The 22,795-nt window shown below is 42.2% G+C and overlaps 1 protein-coding gene across 4 annotated transcripts in view; it reads right to left on the bottom strand.

Annotated features, from left to right (window-relative positions):
- SDK1 (sidekick cell adhesion molecule 1) overlaps positions 1–22,795 on the bottom strand; it is a 973,914-nt gene that overhangs the window by 201,864 nt on the left and 749,255 nt on the right. For all 4 annotated transcript variants that reach the window (XR_010122494.1, XR_010122492.1, XR_010122493.1 and 1 more), the window contains exons 18-19: positions 7,231–7,346; positions 4,911–5,103 (exon numbers count right to left, since the gene is read on the bottom strand). Coding sequence is in view for 1 of the 4 variants with exons in the window: in XM_063646050.1 (XP_063502120.1) it covers positions 4,911–5,103; positions 7,231–7,346 (309 nt within the window). In the remaining 3 variants the exon portion in view is untranslated. The remainder of the gene's footprint in view (positions 1–4,910; positions 5,104–7,230; positions 7,347–22,795) is intronic.

Here is a 22,795-nt window from a genome sequence, read left to right as displayed (position 1 = left end):
AGTGTGGGCCCCCTCTCTGAAGCAGCACATCACACGGTCTCCCTGTGAGAGTCTCCCTACGTGAGTCTTGGGGCCTGTGAGTTTTGAGGGGCTTTCCTGTGGCTCGGATTGCAGGAGTCTGTGGTGGGAATGTGGACCACGGGGGTCTCTCGCTTTCCCTTTTCCCACAGTGGGGAACCCCTCTGGGTTCCCAGTCGATCTCAGTCCCAGAGGAGCTGCTGCACTTCACCTTCCTCCTTGCCATAGGTGCTTCCTGTCACGTCTCTATTGAATTCCAGCTTCTTTCTTAGATCTATTTGAAGTGTGGTTACCTACTTGCTGTTCTGGTTCTTCTTTATGAAGGAGGCCAGCACCAGGTGACTGGTCAGCTGGCCCCTGAAGCCCCTCTCATTCAGGCTCCAAACTTTCCTTTTAAAAGCTACATCCCCCAGAGATGACTTCAACCCTACCTTCAGTTTTTAATGTGATATTTGACATTTACAAAGATGTGCTATTATCCTCAATATGATAAACAGGCTCCCTGCCTACCAAAAAATGATTCAGTTAGAAAATTCTAAAAAAAAAAAAAAAACAAAAAAAAAAAACAACTTGAGATTATTTCCAGTTTTCTCTGAGACATAAAATTTACAATTAAAAGCAGAAATAGACATTTTTAAAAAATCATTCACTGAACACGCACCAAAATTGACCATATCCTAGGCCATTAAACAAACTTCAACAAATATAAAATAACTAAAATTATATGAAGTGTGTTCTCTGATCATAATGGAATCAAATTAGATTATCAACAGCAAAAAGACAATAGAATCTCCAAACACATGGAAATTGAACAGCACACTTCCAATTAATTCATGGGTCACAGAGAGTATCTCAAAGGAAATAAAAATACAGAGAACTGGATGAAAATGAAAGCACAGAGTGTCAAAACATGTGGGATGCAGCTAAAGCAGCATGGAAGCAGAAATATACAGCACTAAACATTCACACTGGAAACGAGGAAAGGCCTTCAACCAATAACCAACGTGGCTACCTCAAGAAAGCAGAAAAGGGAGAGCAAAATACACTCAAAACAAGTAGAGGAAGGAAATAATAAAGAGCAGAAATCAATAAAGTTGAAAATGAAGGAGACCATGAAGAAGAGGAGACCTGGAACAAGAGGCTGGTTCTAAAAAAACAAACAACAACAACAACAACAACAAAAAACAAACAAACCAAAAAAACCAAGCAATAAAATTGACAAACCTCCAGGAAGAATGACAACATTAAAAAGCCAGAAGAAACCAATCATCAATATCAGGAATAAAAAACAGGACATCACTACAGATCCTGCAGCCGTTAAGAAGGTGGTGCTGCAAACATTTTCATACTCACAAATCTGAACTCTTAGAGGATCAACTCCTTGAAAATCATCAACTCCCAAAACTCAGCCAAGATGAAACAGACAACCTGGATAGTCCTAAAACCATTTATAAATTGCATTTATATTAAAAATATTCCTAGAAAGAATTCTTCAGTCCCAGAGAGTTTCACTGGAAAATTCTACCAAACATTTAAAGAGAACTTGACACCAATTTTACACAATCTCTTCCAGAACACAGAAGAGGTGGGATACTTCCAAACATATTTCACGGGACCATATTACTCTGATACCAACACCAGACAAAGATAACACACAAAAAAGACAACTACAGATTAATATCTCCCATGAACTTAGATGCAAAAGTCCTCCAACAAGTGCTAGCAAAGTCAATCCAACAGCATATGAAAAGAATTATACACTATGACCAAGTTGAATTTAAGTACACAAAGCTGGTTTGACATCTGCAAATCAGTCAACGTAATCTAACAGATCAACAAGCTAAGAAGAAAAACCAGATGATCATGTCAAATGATGCAGTAAGAGCATGCAAAAAAAAGTAAGATTTATTAATGTCAAAAAGTCTCAACCAATTAGTAATAGTGAGGAATAACTTCAACTTGATAAAAAAAAAAAATCCTTAACAGTGAATAACTGAGTGTTTTCCCTCTCAGGTGAGAAGCAGGCAAGGATGTCTGGTCTCATCATTCTTATTCAGCATAGTACCAGAAATCCTAAACACTGCAAATCATGCAAGAAAAGGAAATGAAAGGCATACAGGTCAAAAGGGAAGAGCCAGAGGAAGGTGGATGTGGCTATAAAGGAACCCAGATGATTTTTGTAGCCTTAGAAACATTCAAGATCTTGATTATCGTGGTAGATACACAAACCTACACATGTGACAAATTGTACAGGACTAAACACACACATATGCACAAGAGAAAAAAGAAAACTGGAGAAACCCAAATCAGATCTGTGAATTGTATCATCAGTGTTAATATTCTGGACGTGATGCAATACTATAGTTTCGCAAATGTCAGCTTGGCAGAAACTGGGCTAAATGTACATGGTCTCAATATTATTTCATATAATTGCATGTGAATCTGTAATGCTGTCAATAAAAATTTCAGTTAACCTTGGTGAGCATGGTGGCTCATGCCTGTAATCCCAGCACTTTGCGAGGCTGAGGCGGGTGGATCACCTGAGGTCAGGAGTTTGAGAGCAGCCTGGCCAAAATGGTGAAACCCTATCTCTATTAAAAATACAAAAAAACTAGCCAGATGTGGTGGCCAGCGCCTGTAATCCCAGCTACTTGGGAGGCCGAGGCAGAAGAATTGCTTGAACCCTGGAGGCAGAGGTTGCAGTGAGCCAAGATTGCAACTCTGCACTCCAGCCTGGGTGACAGCGCGAGACTCTGACTCAAAAAAAAAAAAAAAAAAAAAAAAAAACCAAAACCAAAAACAACAACAACAACAAAACCAAAAAACAAACAAACATAAAAAACAAAATCAGTTAAACAAAAGCAGAGAGCAGAGCAAAGGCGGAGTATGGGAAGAACTTCTGGGATCAATTCACAGCAGCAGCAGGGCTGCTTTTCATTTCAACTTTTGTGGCAAGGAGGGATTGATTGTTGGTCTCAGAGGGTCAAGAAATCTGTGTTCTATTCCTCCCGTGTCACTCATTTGACATAGACCTTGAGTCAATGGTGAGATCGTTCCAGGAGAGTGGCAAGGAGAAAGCTAGGCTTCCAAGGGTCAAGGAGAACATAAGGCGTTCAAGGTCAAAGCAATGGTTAGACTGAAAGGGAGTGGGGAGCCATCCCGGCAGCTTCAGGGGCAGCACAGTCAGGGAGCTGCCGATTTTGAGTGAGGGAGACCTGAACATATTTGTGAGTGGAGGGAAAGTATCCAATAGTAAAAAGACTGGAAGAAGTAATAGCGCCATGAAGAGAGAGAGGGGAAGAAGGGAACAGGATGACGGAGGACCCTTAGAGAGGCCATACTGCATCGTTTGAGAGGAAAGGGAAGAGAGGCAAGGGTAAGGACATGAAAATGAAGGGTGAAGTGGGAAGGCAAAGAATCTGTCTTGGTGGCCTTGGCCTCTGCAAATGTCACCTGCTGGGAGTGCAGTAAGGCTGGGAGTCCAAAAATGGGAGCAGCACAGGGTGGAGCTGGCAACAGCCAAACTCTAGTAGAGACAAGTTCAGAAGGCTGAGCCCATCCAGCACTGGGGGAGAGACAAGCAGCAGCCCAGGGTGACTTAAAAAATAATTTTCCTAGTTTTTTTTTTTTTTTTTTTTTTTTTGAGACAGAGTCTCACTCTGTCACCCAGGCTGGAGTGCAGTGGCATGATCACGGCTCACTGCAACCTCTGCCTCCTGGGTTCAAGTGATTCTCCTGTCTCAGCCTCCCGAGTAGCTGGGACTACAGGCACGTGCCACCATGCTCAGCTAATTTTTGTATTTTTCATAATGACGGGGTTTCACCATCTTGGCCAGGCTGGTCTTGAACTCCTGACCTCGTGATCCAACTGCCTCAGCCTCCCAAAGTACTGGGATTACAGGCATGAACCACTGCATGGCCCTAATTATTCTAGTTTTAACTTTCATTTTAGAGGGAGTACAGACTCATGGTAGAAATTAGAAAATGTAAAAAAATACAAAGAAATATGCCAAAACTACTCATAAGGATACCACATAGGGATAACAAGTCTTACATTTGTGTGATACATTTCTTCCAAGGTCTTTTCTCTGTTCATATTTCATACAGTGTATTTTTATAAAATTTGGATCTCATGGTTTTGTATACTATTATTTCACAATGTTATATCATGACCATTTTTGCACACAATTTTTGATCTTCAGAGTTTTGTTTTTTCAACAACTACAAAATATTTCTTATGTTGTCATTCTATACTTTTTTCCAGTCCTCCCCATCTGGAACATCTGAATGCTTTTCACATTTTTTCCAACTACAAATAACTGTAACGAGCCGCCTTGTATATAAATCTTTGTGTACATCTGTGATTATTTTCTCGGGGAAACTTCATTAGCTAATGTTTTCCAGATGCGTCAGCTGGCCTGCGAGCAGAGAAGGAGTGGGTTCGAACTGACCAGATGGAGGTAATGCAAACTCACAGAGCTTAGAAGGGCGTGGGGAAAAGGACCCTGGGATCGAGGGTCAGAGAAGAATGGGCTGGGGGGCATCGGCGGGGGGATCACGGAAGGAGGTGAGGGAATTAGAAATTGAAGTCTGGGTGAAGAGTAAGTTCACCAAGACCAAAGGTGTGGCCACACAGCTGGAATCTGATTCTCCACCCCCTGTCCCCAGAGCTCCTTCCTTGAGCCAAGGCCGCCCTCCACTGTCCACCTGCCATCCTCTGCGAGGCATTATCAGTACTGATGCCTGATCTCCCTAGGTGAGCTGACTGCAAGCACTCCAAAAATCCGGGGCCTCCTCGTGATCCACCTCTGCCCTTGCCTGATTCTGGAAGTCGCAGCAGTATACACCTCTTTGACAATTGACTTAAGAGACACCCAGAAAGGAATACTCACTGTCTTCATGAGTCCAGACGAGCTGAGGTGTGCTTGGAGGCCCGTCCCCAGGGGTGGTGAAGCACAGAACGGAAGTGAAGTAGGCAGTAAACTTCTTCAGGTTCGTTATGTGTCCGTGGTGGACTCCGTGGAAATCTGGGGCAATAGTGACCACAGTGACAGCCTCGGGGGCATCTGCCGGCCATGCCAGAAGCTGAGATAGAACAGGGTGAAAAAGACAGCCTGTTTTCAATGGCGTTTCTCCACACTCATGTCTGCAGCAGAATTTTATTTTGCAATGAATAAGTCTTTTAAAATGTAAAGTCATAACTACGAAAGTCCATAAATCCTACATCTTATAATCACACTTCAAAAAAGTTGAGATAAAAATATATTTTATAGGGTTTTGTATACAAGCATGTATATTTACATGTATTTTATACTTGTATATGTAAATAACTACTTAACTCATATTAGAATAATGGACACTCCCTCAAATCTTCACCCTCTCTTCACTTAAGAAGGTTAAAAAACATATATATAATATATATAACATATACACATATATAGTATATATTATACATACATATATTATATATAACCTATATACTATAACATATATAGTATGTATTATGTATACATATATAATATATACACATATATAATGTATAATATATATATACTATATATGTATATGTTATATATAATATATACTATATGTATGTATTATATATACATATAGTATATATTATATATAACATATATAGCACATATATAACATATATAGTATATATAATGTATGCACATATATAATATATACATAGTATATATATGTGCATACATTATATATACTATATATAATATATGCCATATAGTATATATAATACATTATATATACTATATATAATATATACCATATAGTATATATAATATATACCATATAATATATAGTATATTTTTTAACAGGAAAGAATAAAGATGAAACCATCTGTTAATTCAGCTGAAACAGCACAATGAAACAAATACAAATATTTTTCTAGAAAGCACCTACTCTGTCTCAAAAAAGACGTCCATGATTCAACAGGAATAATCTTAATTATTTATAATTTATATCACACTAGTTTCGCGAAAAGGATTTTAGGAGACTGCTTACAATTTTAAAGAAATACAGTCTATATCCACAACCTAAGGAAAGTGTGTTCATGTTTTGGCAGCATTACGTATGTGTGTGACTTTTAATTCCTTCGGCACCAAACATTTCTAGGACTAATTGGGTCTGAAAGTTGACATGCTGCAGGACGCAAAGCGTATTTACAGAGATCAAACTGACAACGAAGTCATCGAATGAACACTGCAGCCTTGCCAATGAGACTCGACAGGAGAGGCAAGAAGGCAAAAAGCATCTTGCTTGATCAATATGATTTTCTTTCACAAAAGCTTCTGGCTTTGGATACTTCTGAGGATAAACGAAAGGCAGGGTAAATTTCCAGCTACTTCTGCCTTTCTGGCAGACAAATCAGTGTTTTAGCAAGTTGAATCCAAATTGGGGGAAAAAAAACGACCCTTGTGTCTGAGGAAACTCACCCTCTGAATGTGAAATTACCAGGTATTGAGGAAACTAGATGGAATCCCTTCACTGTATAGAGCTTCCCCTGTCTATCGTCTATTAAAGACGATTAATGGATGTATTGCAGCTAAAATCAAGGTGGGCTCCCAAATCCAATCAGGAGAAGCTGATCTGAAAGGGAAGATCAGCTGTGCTTTGCGACGGTGTATCCTGGTACATCACTGAAGTTAATGAACTCTGGTAGCTAAAGACACAAGAAGTCGGATGGTGGAAATTTGTCTATGTGTCTAATTCAGTCCGGGCGGGTAGCTGAAATCAGCTGGTCTCAGTTTTTTAAACAGAACTCTCCCTGAAGTAGAGAGGGAGGAGAGAAAAATATCCTTTCTCCATGGAAATATCACTCACACCATTCCCTTTGCTTGGGGCCTGTGTTCTCCTGAGAGGACCTCCTTCTGGGAAGAAGTGGTTTGTGCAAATATTCATTCTAATCACTGAGACACGTCTCCGACCCACAATTTAAAAATGAATGGCCTTTCTCATAAGAAATTGCTCACTGATGTATGAACCATCCTCTTGATAACTAGGAATTTGAATTTCTGAACCTGCAGAGCTGATGCCAAGACTTTGGATAGATGGTGGTCTCACCAAGGTCAAGACGCCTTGTATCTTAATGCAACCAGCTCTTGATACACAGGAGGGGCTGCCTCCAGCTGCGTCGCACTGTGGTTCCAGACAATGACAGCTGCCCACAGGCCCCGAACCCAGGCCACGTACCTTGTATCCTTGGTTGATGCCGTTGATAAACTGCTGAGGCGGAGGGTTCCACAGGAACTGAATGGTGGTGGAGTTCACAGCTTCCGTCTGCACGTTCTGCGGGGGTGCGGTGGGCACTGTGGCAGGGCAGTCATTGACGACAACAGAACAAATGGCAGGAGGCACCATGGGGAGGAGAGACAGAAAGGAAACCCTTAGCTGCCATCATGCTCACAGGCAATTACTGCACTGAGACTGAGGAAGTGTGATGAATGTTTTGGGAAGCTTACAGTGGCATTACCAAGAAAGAGAATTGGGCTATTTTTCATTTTCTCTTGCAGAATTCTTTAAGGCATAGGCAGAAAGGTGGACCAGACCATCCTCTCATTCAACAGATGGGCCTTTCCTGTGGTTCCAAGACGGACGGCAAGCAAAGTTTTCTCTAATTTCTTTTTCAATGAACAGATATTTGAGATCAAGGCAAGGTTTCATCTGGAAATACTCCCTCAATGTATACTACTATGTTTCAAGCTAAATTGTTCATTACATGGGGAGGGGGGGGAACAAGCAAACAAAATCATCACCCTCCTCCCATATATACGGTTGGAGGCTAAATTTCTCTTTGTCAATGGGGACAATCATTTTTGGATTTTCCACGGTTTGTTTCTCTCTTTTACAGAACAGCTATTGAATCCAATTATATACCTGCCAAATGGCTGCCTTCAAGGCACGCCCTTTCTAGGGGACATGCTCCTGTAACTGTAAGAGGCAGATGCTCCACAGAGCAGCAAACTCGTGAAGGGCAGATGCCTGCCTCTGGCCTGGGAGGGCTGGAGGGCCTCATCTGGACTGTGTTTGGGAGGAAGGGTGGCCTGTGAGGGGTAAGGTCTTGAGAAGGGCACTCTCAGCTGGGAGAGCCGTGGGCAAAGGCAAAGTGTTGCCAAGCAGCCTGGCGAGGATGGGTGTATGGGGAGCATGGCTGGACGAGGGGTGGGGGGAAGCGGGGTGCCGACAGTGCATGGGTCTCGCTGGGATTGTCTACCATGCCCAGCAGCACGGCTGATCATGCATACATAAGGCAATGGGGAACTGAAGGCCTTCCCGAAAGGGCAGTGGGCAGGGCTAGCTTCTTTAGGATGGGAACCCCAGTGGCCTGCAGAGAGGGCCAAGCCTCCAGCTGCACCATCAAGGCTTCTACTGGATGGAAGGAAGGTCCTGGCTCTTCAGGTGCTTGTTCTAAAAGTGAGGCACAGAAGCCTAAGGGATCCTGTGGATCCATGCAGAGAAACGAAAACTAGGGTCTTCTTGGCCAGAACACACAGGATCCCATGTGGTCCTGGTGAAAATCGCTACACTCTTCTCGGCTCCCTTCCCCAAAAGCCCGTCTCAGGCAGAGATGAGACAAACATAAACTTGGCCAAGCCCCTCAAGTCTTCTCTTCCCAGGCATGCAGGAGGACCCTCTGTCCCCATCCACTGCTGGTCATGGCTGTGATGCTCAACCCCCTCTCTAAGTCACCAGGAAACTGCCCTACTTGCCATCCTGTAAAATGTGTGGGTTAAAAATGGACACAGGGCTTGCTGTGCCTGGGATGCTGAGCATTGGAAAGAACATCACATCCACCTAAGAACAAGAAAAGCTGAACGAAGTACAAAACAATCACTTTTCCTGAGCCCATAAGACAGCTTAGGTTGCATACCAGCCAGGTGGTCGGAAACACAAGGAAAGATGGGCCTGTCCAAGGAGTCAGGATGGGTCCTGCTCACCCGTCACAGAGCGCGGGAGGAGGAGACAATGGAAATTCTGAAAGTCACCCCAAATCCTCAGTGAACGGCTGAAGGCTGAATGTGGGCTACAAGAGAGGACAGAAGCTTTGGGAGCGCAGACACATAGCATCCAGAGGAACAAAGGTGAGAACTATGCGTATTTCATGGATGAATTCCACCAAGCATTTGAGGAATAAATTAAATCAGTTCTAAAGCATTACCCTGACACCAAAATCAGAAAAAGCCTCTGAAGGAAAACTATAGACCAATATCCCTCATGAACACAAGTTCAAAAAATCCTCAACAAAATATTAGAAAATAAAATTCAACAATATGTAACAGTCATAATCTAGCCTGATCAAGCGAGGTGTATGTTATACATGGAAGGCTGGCTCAAGATGTGAATAGCAATCAAAGTAATTCATCACATCAATAGAATAAAGAAGAAAAACATACGAACATCTTAATAGATTTAGGAAACGCATTCAGCAAAATTTAATAATCAATTGTGATTTTTTAAAAAAGAAAAAACCCTCTCAGCAAAGCAGGAATTTAAAGGAACATCCTAAATTTTAAAAAGGGCACCTATAAAACGCCTACAGCTAATATCTTATTTAAGCTCTAAAAACATAAAATAGATATAAGTTTAACAAACTATGTGCAATATCTGTGCACCGAAAACTACAAAACATGAATGAAGGAAACCAAACACCTGAGTCAATACAGAATCATATCACATGAATGCATCGGAAGAAAATGCAGTAAAGAGGTCAATTCTCCCCAAACTGATCAATATAGTGAATACAATCCCAATCAAAATCTCAGCTACACTGCACTCCAGCCTGGGTGACAGAGCAAGACCCACTCTCAAAAAAGAAAAAAAGAATCACAGCTAGATATTTCCTAGACATTGAAAAGGTGATTCTAAAATTTATATGGAAAAGCAAGGTAACTAGAATAGCCAAAGCAAGTCTGAAAAAAAATTGGATAACCTTTACTGTATGATTTCAAGACTAACTAGAAATCAATAGTAATTAAAACAGGGTGTTACTGGAGAAGGGGTGGACACATTGATCAGTAACAGTGAAGACAGGCAAGAAATTACTCACACATCTATCACTGGTTTTCAATAAAAGCACAAAGAAGAGATAGTAATTTCAACAAATGGTGCTGGAAATATTAGACATTCATTCACAAAATAAGACAAAATCTGGATCTATATCTCATACCATTTATAAAACCTAACTCAAAGTGGATCAGAGGCATAAATGTAAACCTATAATTATAATACTTCTAGGAAAAAATAGTTATGACATTGGGTTAGGCAAAAATTTCTCAGATAAAATACCGAAGACATAATCCATAAAAGAAAAAAATGAATAAAGCTGACTTCATGAAAAGACAGACCACAGACTGGGAGACAATATGTGCAAGACAGATACCCAATAAAGAACATTTATCCAGGCCGGGTGCTGTGGCTCATGGCTCATGGCTGGAATACCAGAACTTTGGGAGGTTGAGGCAGGAGGATCATTTGAGGCCAGGAGTTTGAGGCCAGCCTGGGCAACATAGTGAGACCCCATCACTACAAAGAATTACAAAATTAAAAAAAAATTAGCTGGGTGTGGTAGTGCATGCCTGTAGTCCCTGCTACTTGGGAGGCTGAGGCAGGAGGATCCCTTGAGCCCAGGAGTGTGAGGCTGCAGTGAGCAACCAAGTAAGACTTTGTCTCTTAAAAAAAAAAAAAAAAAAAGAACAAAAACCTATTATGCAGAAAACATAAAGAATTTTCAAAATTCAACTATAAGAAAACCAAAAATGTATGCAAAAAGAATAGTTACTTCACCAAAGCCAATAGAACAACAGGAAATCCGTGAGTGAAGAGAACCTCACTATCCCATTTACCATGAGGGGATGCCCTGGACCCCTATTAGAAGGACTCAAACATCACAAACCAACAGCAATAACAACCTGTGTCGGTGAAGATGTGGAGCGCCCGAGGCCCTTGCGGTTTCAGATGGGGATGCCCACGGCGCGGCCACCTGGTGGGACCGTTTGGTGCTTTCTTACGAGGTTAAACATGTGTGAGCCATGTGACCTGGTAATCCTGTCCCCAGGTAACTGTGCACAAGAGATGTAAAAGTTCACTTAAAAAACTATATGAAGCGGGGCATAGTAGCTCACACTTGTAATCCCAGCATTTTGGGAGGCCGAGGTGGGAGGATTGCTTGAGCCCAGGAGGTTGAAACCAGTCTGGGTAACACAGCAAGACCCCTCTCCAAAAAAAAAAATCAAAAAAGTAGCTGGGTGTGATGGCGCACACCTATAGTCCCAGCTACTTTGGGAGGCTGAGGTGGGGGGATCACTAGAGCTCAGGAGGTTGAGGCTGCAATGAGCTGTGACTGCACCACTGCACTCCAGCCTGGGCAACAGAGTGAGATCCTGTCTCTAAATAAATAAATAAATAAATAAAATCTATATGTGATATTCATAGCAGCTTTAATAATCACCCCAAACTGCAAACATCCTAAATGTTTTTACACCAATGGATGGGAAACACACTGCAGTGTGTCTATGGAATGGGATGCTGCTCAGTAGTAGAAGGGAACAAAATACTTATACACATGAACACACAGGTGAATCTCAAATGCATGACAGTAAGGGAAGGAAGCCAGATTCTGAAGACTGCATGCTGCATGATCCATTTATGTGATGTTCTGAAATAGATAAAGATAGAAGAAGAGAAAACAGCAGTGCTTGCCAAGCGCTGGGGCAGGGGTAAAGGGGTGAATATAAAAGCACAAAGACTTTGTGGGGGAGGTGACAGAAATAGTCATATCTCCATTATGCTGGTGAATGTGGGCTAAAGATGTTTGTGAAAATGTATATATAACTGTACACTAGAAAGGGTGAGTTTTACTGTATGTAAATTATGAAGCCACAATAAATCTCACTTTTCAAACATGCTGCAGGCAGGGCATGGTGACTGATGCCTGTAATCCCAACACTTTGGGAGTCTGGGGTGGGAGGATCACTTGAGGCCAGGAGTTTGAGACCAGCCTGGGCAACAGGGTGAGATAATCTGTCTCTACAAAAGTAAAAAATTAGCCAGGCATGGTGGCGTGCACCTGTAGTCCTAGCTACTTGGGAGGCTGAGGTGGGAGGATGGTTTGACCCCAGGAATTTGAGGTTACCGTGAGCTATGCTCCTGCCACTGTACTCCAAGCAACAGAGGAAGGCCCTGTCCCTAAAAAAATAAAGCAAAGCAAAATGCTGCATATTCTTTGATACTCTTCCCATGAAGAGGTGGTGTCTATGTCTGAAATCCTTCAATGTAGGCTCTGAGACTGCTTGACCAATAGAATATGACCCAGGTCCTAATAAACTAGCAGCTTCTGCTGCTTGCTGGGAGCCCTGAGCAGCAGTAGGAGTATGGGGATCCTGAGGCTGCAGGCTGGCGAGGCCAGGGGCAGCTGCCCCAGTGGACAGCCCAGGGAACTAGCCTTCCTGCCTTCCTAGCCACGGCACCAATGTGTGCACGAAGCCATCTTCCCAACTGAATGAGAGGGACGGTCACATATCCAAGCCCTGCTCCAACTCCTGACCAGCAAAATCATGACATATAAACAGGTGATGCTTTTAATCTCTAAGTTTTGGGGTAGTCAGTTAGGCAGCAATAGATGACCAGAACAATCTCTGCTGAAAGAAAGAAAGGAAAACACAAGAGGAGGAAGGAGAAAAAGGAAGAAAAGGGAAAAGAAAGAATAAACGCCAGGAGCTATTGAGAAAAGACCAACATTTGTTGTGACGTTTTCTCTTAGAACCCACAACCTCTGGGGTTGAGGAAGGCATCTCATTCTGGGTAGGTTTAGCTCTGGGGTTTCACGAAGCCCAATTACTGACTCTGGAATGCCAGAATACCAAATACCAAATGTTGTTAAATTCTCTAATATAAGGCTACGCGGATCATATGCAAGAAAAAAAATTTGCATAATTTAAATAAGTAGTCGTTTCCTGCAGATTCAAGAGGACGTCTGTACCTTTGCTTGGCTGCAGCACAACCCTCACATCAAGTTCTGGTCCTGCATCCTGGAGGCAGTGCCTCTCCAGGGCGCACCATGGTTACAGAGAAACAAATTCCTAACTGAGTTCACCCATTTAACAAGGCATTTTCCGCTCCCTTCTCATTATGTGGGCTACCTAAAATCACGAGCTCTCACACTCACTCTCCCTGAGCCCCTGGCTGTGACACTCACTCTACCTGAGCTCCTGGCTGTAACACTCACTCTAGCTGAGCTCCTGGCTGTGACACTCACTCTAGCTGAGCCCCTGGCTGTGACACTCACTCTCCCTGAGCCCCGGGGTGTGACACTCACTCGAGCTGAGCCCCTGGCTGTGACACTCACTCTAGCTGAGCCCCTGGCTGTGACACTCACTCTAGCTGAGCTCCTGGCTGTGACACTCTACCTGGGTCCCCCTGGCTCTCACACTCACTCTACCCGAGACCCTGGCTGTGACACTCACTCTACCTGGGCCCCCTGGTGTCAGATTCGGAGCCTGACCTGCGGGCACACCCTCTCTTTCCCCAGTCACAGGACAAGGGAGGTTCTAAAGCCTCAGTTTCCTTTCTCTCAATACCCTAGGTTTAATTCAAAAAATCACCAAGCTTGCTTTTATTCCCAGGTCTTCGGCTTCTCTTTGTCCTGATTATTGCCATCAGAAATGACTCACAAATTTGTGGACAATGGAATTAAAAATGCCCTCAAGCGAGAAAGAGTTACAGCTGGCAAATCCTTCTTGACAGTGTTGAAAATAAAAGAGTGGTTATGGCTGGAAAGGTCTTAATTATTGAGGGTTACATAACCCTGACCCTTCTTAAGCCAAGGACAAGGGCTCAGTCCAACTATGCTGCAGAAAAGTCAAGGCAAAAGGGGTTTCCAGTGTGCAGCGTGGCCTCCCACTGCTCAGACTAAGCCTCAAGGGACACTTCCTCCCCAGATGATTAGCAGTAGGCCCTTGCTGTGCCTCCAATGACAGGCCTGGAGGCAGGCTGGTAACGTGACAGGTGTTATGCTCCTTTCTGGTTTTCATTGAGCAGAAAAATATCTTTTCACTGGATAATTCCCCCCACGCAGGCACCCGCCTGAGCAGGCTCTCAGCCTAAACTCATTCGACACAGTCTTGATGCTCATAGCCAATGACCAAGTCTTCTGTCCTGAAGCCCCTGACACTCAGGGAATAATCACAGGTGGAAGGAGAAACCAGAAGAGCAGTTTCAGGCACTAGGGGTTTTATTTGTCATGGAAATGTGTGAAACTTGGATCAGAAAGTAGCAGTTTCTCCTACCTGAAGAGAGGATTTCTGGGAGTGGGTGAGGAAGGAGGCGGCGAGACAGTGCGGTGGTCTCTCACTGTGCCTCAGATGGGTTACACAGGGGCCCAGAGACACGGATGTCTGTTTTCATAGCCATAAACCACTGTTTACAGCCATTCAAAAATTTGCAACTGTCGGCCGGACATGGTGGCTCATGCCTGTAATCCCAGCACTTTGGGAGGCCACGGTGGGTGGATCACGAGGTCAAGAGATAGAGACCATCCTGGCCAACATGGTGAAACCCCATCTCTACTAAAAACGCAAAAATTAGCTGGGCATGGTGGCACGCACCTGTAGTCCCAGCTACTTGGGAGGATGAGGCAGGAGTATTGCTTGAACCTGGGAGGCGGAGGTTGCAGTGAGCAGAGATCACGCTACTGCACTCCAGCCTGGCAACAGAGTGAGACTCCGACTCAAAAAAGAAAAAAAAAAAATTGCAGCTGTTGAAATTACATCTCATGCTGTTTTCACTATATATATGCTGTGTTTTCACAACACACATGCATTGCACATTCCTCAGTGAAAGTTGTCATTCTGGAAAAGCCACGTGTTTTGTGATTCCAACTATATATGGCATTTTGGAAAAGGTCAAACTATGGAGACAGCAAAGGGACAAGTGGCTGCTGGGGGTTGGCAGTCAGGAGGGGTGAACAGGAGGAGCACGGGGGTTTTGAGGGCAAGGAAACTCTTCTGTAGGCTATAACGGGGGATACATGTCACCACACGCTTCTCAAAGCCCACAGAGTGCACAGTGCCAAGCGTGAACCCTAACGTAAACTATGGATTTGGGGTAGCGATGTATCAAGGTAGGTTCACTGCTGATAAGAAAGGTACCACTCTGGTGGGGGATGCTGATAGTGGGAGAGGCTTTGTAGATGCTGGGCAGGGAGTATATCAAAACTCTTTGAACTTTCTACTCAATTGTTCTATGAATCTGAAAGTACTCCAAAAAAAAAAAAAAAGTAAAACAAAATTATGCAAGTGGTTCCTGTAAACTTTCTGAACCTGGTGACTCTCTTGAGAGGATCTGCTGCAGAGAGGCACAGGGTGGCTGAGCCACACGGCACTTCCCTGACACCCCCACAGACTCCTCTTATCAAGCTGTTTTATTTCACTTGCAGGTTGCTTCTCATCTGTGAATTTGTTTGTCTGTACCAGGCACAGAACCAACTGATACAGGGACTAGAAAGAAATTATTTAGGCAGATAGTGAGGGTAAGAGAGTCTTTGGCAAGGCTTCCCTTTTAACAAAAAGCAGCTCCCAAATCATTTCTTTTCTAACAAAGAGCAGCCTGAAAAATTGAGCTGCAGACATAGATAAGCAAGCTAGAAGTTTGCACAGGTGAATGCCAGCAGCTGCGCCAACAGAAAAGGGCTACCTGAGGGCCAGACACATTCAACATGGAGGCTCCATCTTCCCTTTTCTTTGTCACCACGTGTACAGTAAAAATGCAGGCAACAAGGCACCAGCGGGGGAGATAATCCATTTGCATAATAAAAGATTAGGGTGTGGGTGGTCAGATTTTTGCATGTTATGCAAATGGCGCATCTAGTCCTAACCAGTTTTTTGTGCCTTATGCAAATGGCACACCTGGTCTGACCAATCTTTCATGCCCTATGTAAATCAGACATTGCCTCCTCCAGCTCATCTGAAAAATCCTTTGCATTTTGTGGCGGACTGGAAAAACCCACTCGGGACCCCTCTGCAGGAGAGAGCTCTTCTCTCTTTCGCCTATTAAACCTCCACTCTTAACCTCACTCCTCGTGTGTCGGTGTCCTTGATTTCCTCAGCGTGAGACAACAAACTTTGGGTATTACCCTAGACAACGATGCCGCTTAACAATGTGGTTCGCCTTGTGTGTAAGTAGGTTGTGAGTTGTTTTTCAGTTGCCATGGACCCCCGAGTTGAAGGCCACATACCCTGAGCACACCCAGATGAACCAAGCATGCAACCACGGTGGGGGAACCTAAGTGCTCAGGCAGAGGAGCAGGGACTGAATTAAGAAACAGACACTGCAAAGCCGCAGCCAGGATCCAATGAGATCTAGCTCTGGCATTACCCCACTGCCAGATCCAATCAGATCATGCCTCATTACCCTATGCTTATAAAGCCCGGCACAGCCCCCAGTGTGGTGAGACAGATTTGAGTCTTTCCTCCTGCTCCTCACCACTTGACTTGCAATAAAGCTTTCTCGCTGCAAAAACCCAGTGCTTCAGCGTCTTCCTCTCATGAAGGGGCAAACAAACCCAGTTTGGTTGAGTAACATGCTCAGCATGTGGGGGCACTTCTTATTCGATTAATTTGCTAGTATTTTTACCTATGTGATTAAGTGAAATGTATGATTATGTTTATAATTATCTGGTATTAGGTGTTCATTATTAAAAATGATTTTTAAAATTTTCTTCTCCCCCACCCTCTTCCCTTCGTTCCTGGCTAGTGATGATATAAATTTAGCAAGATCTGATTATTGATGGAATCTCAAAATAAATGACTGTTTTTACACATTTTTAAAAATGTTATAAGTTACATAATTAAATCAACTCAGTAAAGAGGACTGTAGGGTTTTATAGCTTCAAATAACTGAGTTTTCAAAATATTTTGGATCAGAGATGACGTCACTGACATTTATATTCATGAGTTTTTCAGAACTTTAATTGTTCAATCAAATAAAAAGGAATGTCAATATTGCCTATTTTGCTTAATGCAGGCTTTGCTTTTTGAATTTTTCAATTTGATTTATTTTGAAACATTCTTGAGGATGTATGCAATCAAAATATTTTGAAAAGTTAATTTTTGAAGCCATTAAGGCCTACAGGCCACTTTATATACTTTTATATTTAAATATGTACATATTTAGTAAAATTACTTACACTGATATTTTTAATAGTATTGCATATTTATAGAGAGATATTTTCCCATCATAATAAGAAACTTTTTTTTATTATACTTTAGGGTACATGTGCACAACGTGCAGGTTAGTTACATATTTATACATGTGCCATGCTGGTGTGCTGCACCCATTAACTCATCATTTAGCATTAGGTATATCTCCTAATGCTATCCTGCCCCCCTCCCCCCACCCCACAACAGGCCCCAGTGTGTGATGTTCCCCTTCCTGTGTCAATGTGTTCTCATTGTTCAGTTCCCATCTATGAGTGAGAACATGCAGTGTTTGGTTTTTTGTCCTTACGTTTTTTAATTAAAGAAAGTCATCAAGTGCACCAAGTAGAGTAGTAAAAAAAGTTGCTACTCAGGAAATTATAAGGAAAATGATCTCAAATTCAGATTTGCATTTTCCAATAATCCTGTCTTCTTCTGTCTCAATGTCATATTTAATGAAAAAGGAATCAGAAGATGCAATGATGTCAGGCAAATTATGCCAGCACCTTTCCCTAAAGCATTGATGTCATACAGAAAAAGATCAGAACTGGGAAAATTGTCTGCAGTTACACAATAAGAAGCGGGAGTATTGATGAATGGACCACAACTGTGTCAGACTGAATACAAGAAGCTAGTTCCAATGTCCTGCATTTAACAGCCAAAGCCAAAATTCCTCCTGCAATTGCAGAATCACTCATTTTGCCAGGGTGCATTAGAAACTGTCAGCAACATGTTTGGGACCAATGAAGCACAAGAAATAAGAAAAGTACCGTTTTCGAATAATACCGTTAGAAGATGCATGGATGACAGGTCAAATGACCCAGAGAAACCCAGTCTAGAAGATTATTACATCAAACAAGCTTCTACTGCAGATTGATAAGTGCTGATGTTAGTAACGGCACTTGGTGTATGGCATGAGTTTGAATCCCTCAAAATAAATGCTTCAAACACTATTTAAGGTACAAAAAAAAAAAAAATTACCTGTCTTCAATTGTTTGCCCCGGTCATAGACTCTGGGCATGAAGAGTTTGGAGTTTCAGTTTCACTAGGACTCAATAGAGACATCTGCCAGGAAGTGGGGAGGCCAGGACAGGGCAGAAGGAGAAGCTGTCCCACAGGATGGCAGTAGCTGAGGTCTCAGTCGATCCTCTGGGAAGCTCTGGAATAGAGGTGTCTTAAGTTGTCCTCAATTGATTCAAAGGGGACTGGACTTTCCTGTGGCCATGGCAGCCAGCCGTTAGCCACAGGATGACCCATGGGAGAGATGTCACCTTGGTCAGGCAGTTTTCGGTGAAGGTCACAGCTGTGAGCCGGGCAGCCTATGTGCCAGCACTGGGGACAGCTGTGTCACCCTGAAGAACCAACCTGGGTGGCAGCACTACAGTATCTACCGTACACCAGACAAGCTGCTAGGGATGAAATGGTCAAAGCTTACACAAACACTTTGGAATACATAATAGAGAAAAATATTAAAAGTTTCGGATACCAATGATGGTAAAAAGGTATAAACACTTTATAGCAAAATTCAATCTGAAGAGCCTGGGAATCAAGAAATCCATTGTTGTATTTGCAGAGAAGGTTTCTAGGTAAATGGCCTATAGAGCTGTATTCCTCATTAAGTGATGCTATCAGAATGGCAAATCTTATAAAATCCAAGATGCTATGGTCCCACTTGCTTCTTGCTTTGTGAAAAATATGGAATCAGACGTGGTCTTGCACTGTTGCCCAGGCTGGGATGCAATGGTTCAATCATGGCCCACTGCAGCAGCCTCACCCTCCCAGGCTCAGGTGATCCTCCCGACTCAGCCTCCTGAGTAGCTGCAACTACAGGTGAGTCTTCACAATCGGCTAATTTTTTGCATTTTTTGTAGAGATGGGTCTCACTATGTGGCCCAAGCTGGTCTCAAGCCCCTGGCTTCCAGTGATCCTCCCACCTCATCCTCCCGAAGTATTGGGATTACAGGTAATGAGCCACCATGCCTAGCCCAAGAATTTCTTTTGAGAGATTCAGACTCACGCTACACATCAAGTGTTGTTACTAACATCAGTTCTCCCAGTGTGCAGTGGAAGCTTGCTTGATTTAATGATCTTCTAGATGAAGTTTGTCTTTGGTCATCTGACCTGTCATCCATGCATCTTCAAACAATATTATTCAAAAGTGGAAACTTTCAAATTTCCTATTGCAATTTCAAATTGACATGCATTGGCTGTCCAAAGAGTTTTGCAAGAATCTATGAACAATGCATCATTATCATCATCATTGTTGTTATTACTTTTGGTGAAAGGGTCTCACTTTGAAGACTGGTTAAAGCAGAGGTTATTGGTATCAAAAATGGCCTCTTAAATGACATTTTTGAGCATCTGAGTGAATGTAATAGACAGCTGCAAGAACCTGTGAAAAGTATACCATTTTAGCTCAGGCTGCTATAACAAAAATATCATAGACTGTGTAGCATATAAACAACAAACATCTATTTCTCACAGTTCTGCAACCTGGGATGGCCAAGACTGAGGCAGATTCAGTGTCTGGTGAGGGCGTATTTTCTTAGAGATGGTGCCTTCTAACTGTAATCTCATATGACAGAAGGGACTAGCTAGCTCTCAGAGGTCTCTTTCATAAGGGTTGCTAATCCCAACCAGCCCTCACAATCTAATCGGCCTCCTCAAAGGCACTATCTCCTAATACCATCCCCTGGGGGCTACAGTTTTAACATACATTTTGGGGGGACACTAATATTTAGACCATGGCATATACTAATATGTAGGTGTAAAATGTATGGATTCAAAGCAAAATTTCAACTACGTTACGGTGTTAAAAACTGTGAGATATAGTCAGTTTTACAATCCTAAAGAAGTCAGTGTTTAAGCCCTAAAGAAAAATAATTAAGACTGGTAGAGCGGCATCCATGTAGGTCTACAGAAATGCCCATTATTTTGAAATACCTGATATTAAAAACATTTGATCAGATTCCAAATCCATTTACATGATCACAAAAGCATTCATTACTTTTGTCAAAGAAATAAAAGGAAGAACTGTTGACCTAAAGAAACACTGTATCCTTATAGTATAATTTAGAGACTTAATTATCTGAATTCTAGTTAATGGCAAGAAAAAAGTTGCTCTCAACTTAGGAAAAAGCAATAAATAATTTCCCAGCAATTGTGACCTCCTACTTGGGCAGAGGCTTTCTTGTCAATTGCGGCTTTCAAATATTTGAAGAGGTTATCATTAAGTCTTGAATGAAGTCATCACAAGAATAAAACCAGGTGTAGAAAATGTTATGTTCACCAATGAAACTCAAGTTTCTTACTAAAAATCTTAAAAGAGATTTTTGATTTTGAAGTTTCATACAAATTCAGTATTGAATAGTTACGGATTGAAATGTACTTGAAGCATTTCAGTCCATTGCAGTTATTATTATTATTATGGATTTGTAAATTTTCCCATCGTTAACTAGCAGGAGCCTCTTCAAGTTGGCCTAAGAGTCTTTTTGACAAGTCCACGTTGATAGTTGATAGCGCAGAGTCTTTGCTTTTTGGAATGATGAGATGTTCCAAGCTCATCTTACACATTATCTGCTTCTGACCTGCAAACATGTTTTTATCCAAAAAACTTGCTTATTTTTTCTGTTACTAGGAAGCTCAGTGCCACTAGCTTAAGTTTAAAAGGTAAAACCATTATAGTCCCAATTCAGATTTAAAGTTAAGACTGGGCTGAAAAATCTCCTTTCCCAAAGACATCAATATAATCACTTAGTTGCTTTAGCCCCACAATACTCATACAACTGTCTTCAAGAAACAAATCTGCCATGCCACTCCCACCAACACTCCGACGGCTGAAAACAGTTGAAAATCTTTTTTTCTTTGTCCTTTGAGTACATCCCACTAGGATGTACAAATTTCCATCTTTCAAAGTTATGTGAAATGGTTACTTTCCATATTGTTATGCCACCAACTCAGTATACAGTTCTGTCCCTTTGCTTAACTTTGCCTTCAATGTTTTAGAAGTTCTTTTCCAAAGGCTTAAAAATTAATTTAGTGCTGGCTGGGCATGGTGACTCACACCTGTAATCCCAGCACTTTGAGAGGCCAAGGTGGATGGATTGCTTGAGGTGAGGAGTTCAAGACCAGCCCCACAAACATGGTGAAACCCCATCTCTACTAAAGATATGAAAAAAAAAATAGCTGGGCATGGTGGCACGTGCTTGTAATCCCAGCTACTCGGGAGGCTAAGGCAGGAGAATCGCTTGAATCTGGGAGGTGGAAGTTGCAGTGAGCCAAGACTGTGCCACTGCACTACAGCCTGGGCAACAGAGCAAGACTCCGTCTCAAAAAAAAATTAATTTAGTGCTACAAATAGGTAAAATATATTTACATGCTTTCAAAGCCAATTCTATAAGCAAATATATTCAGAGAATCCTGATTTCTATTTTGGTACCTTCTTTTTCCCCATAGCTCTAGTTCTCCAATTCGTCCTCTTTCTTTGTTATGATATATAATATGCCATCGTGTGGATATACCATGGTCTACTCAGTCAGTCTCTTAATGATGGGCATTTTGGTAGATTCCAGTCCTTTGCTATAACAAATGGTGTTGCAGTGAATAGGCTTGTACCTGTCTCTTTTCATTTGTCTGCAAGTTCCTTTTTGGAATAAACTCCTAAAAGTCGAGTTTGTGAGTGAGAAGGTAAACAGGTTAACTAGTTACTGCTAAATTGTCCTCCTTTAGGGGCTGCATCAGTTTGTGTTTTAAATGAAAAAGAATGAGAAACATTTTTAAACGCCAAAGATAATTTTCATTTTGAAATATTTCAAATTTTCAAAGAATTTCAAATTGTATAAAGACATAAAAAAACTGTTGCTGAGAGTGAGCTACTAACATGAGCCCCATGACTCCCAAATACGGGAGTATGTACTTGCAAGGACACTCACCAGGTAACCACAATATGGCCATCAAAACCAGGACATCGGCATTGACACATGGCTGCTATCTAATCTACGGTTTCTCCTGTTTTCCCACAACGTCTTCTGTGGTGACAGAATCCAATTTTGATCGTATGTTGCATTTAGGATTCATGTCTCTTTCGTCTTCTTTAATCTGGAGTAGTTCTTGACTTTCATGACCTTGTCACTTTTGGAGGCTGCAGTCCAATTTCTTGTGCAATATGTTCCTAGTTTGAGTCCATCTGATGTTTCTTTTTAACTTGATTCAGGCTTGCATCGTAGGCAGGAATAGCACAGAGGCGAGGCTGTGTTCTTTTCATTGCATCCTATCCAGTGGTACACAGTTCTGATGTGCCCCATTACTGGTGATGTTAACTGCAACCACTCACTGCCAGGTTTCTCCAGGGCAAGTTACTCTTTTCTTTCCTTTGTGATAGATACATACTTGGTGAGGAGTATATCCTGTTCCTCATCAAACTTCTCCCACTAATTCTAGCACCCACTGATGTGTTTGGATTGAATTAATTACGGGTTGTATCACTGCATTCCTAGAGGCAATGCCTCTTCCCCCTCCCCCGAGCCTCATCAGAGTATTGTCAAACTTTTGCATTTTTATCACACTGA

The sequence above is a fragment of the Symphalangus syndactylus genome, chromosome 9 (genome assembly GCF_028878055.3).
Source record: "Symphalangus syndactylus isolate Jambi chromosome 9, NHGRI_mSymSyn1-v2.1_pri, whole genome shotgun sequence".
In the NCBI taxonomy this organism is placed as follows: Eukaryota; Metazoa; Chordata; class Mammalia; order Primates; family Hylobatidae; genus Symphalangus; species Symphalangus syndactylus.
Note: the sequence above shows the minus strand (reverse complement) of the source record. Positions and strands in the feature narration are given on the sequence as shown.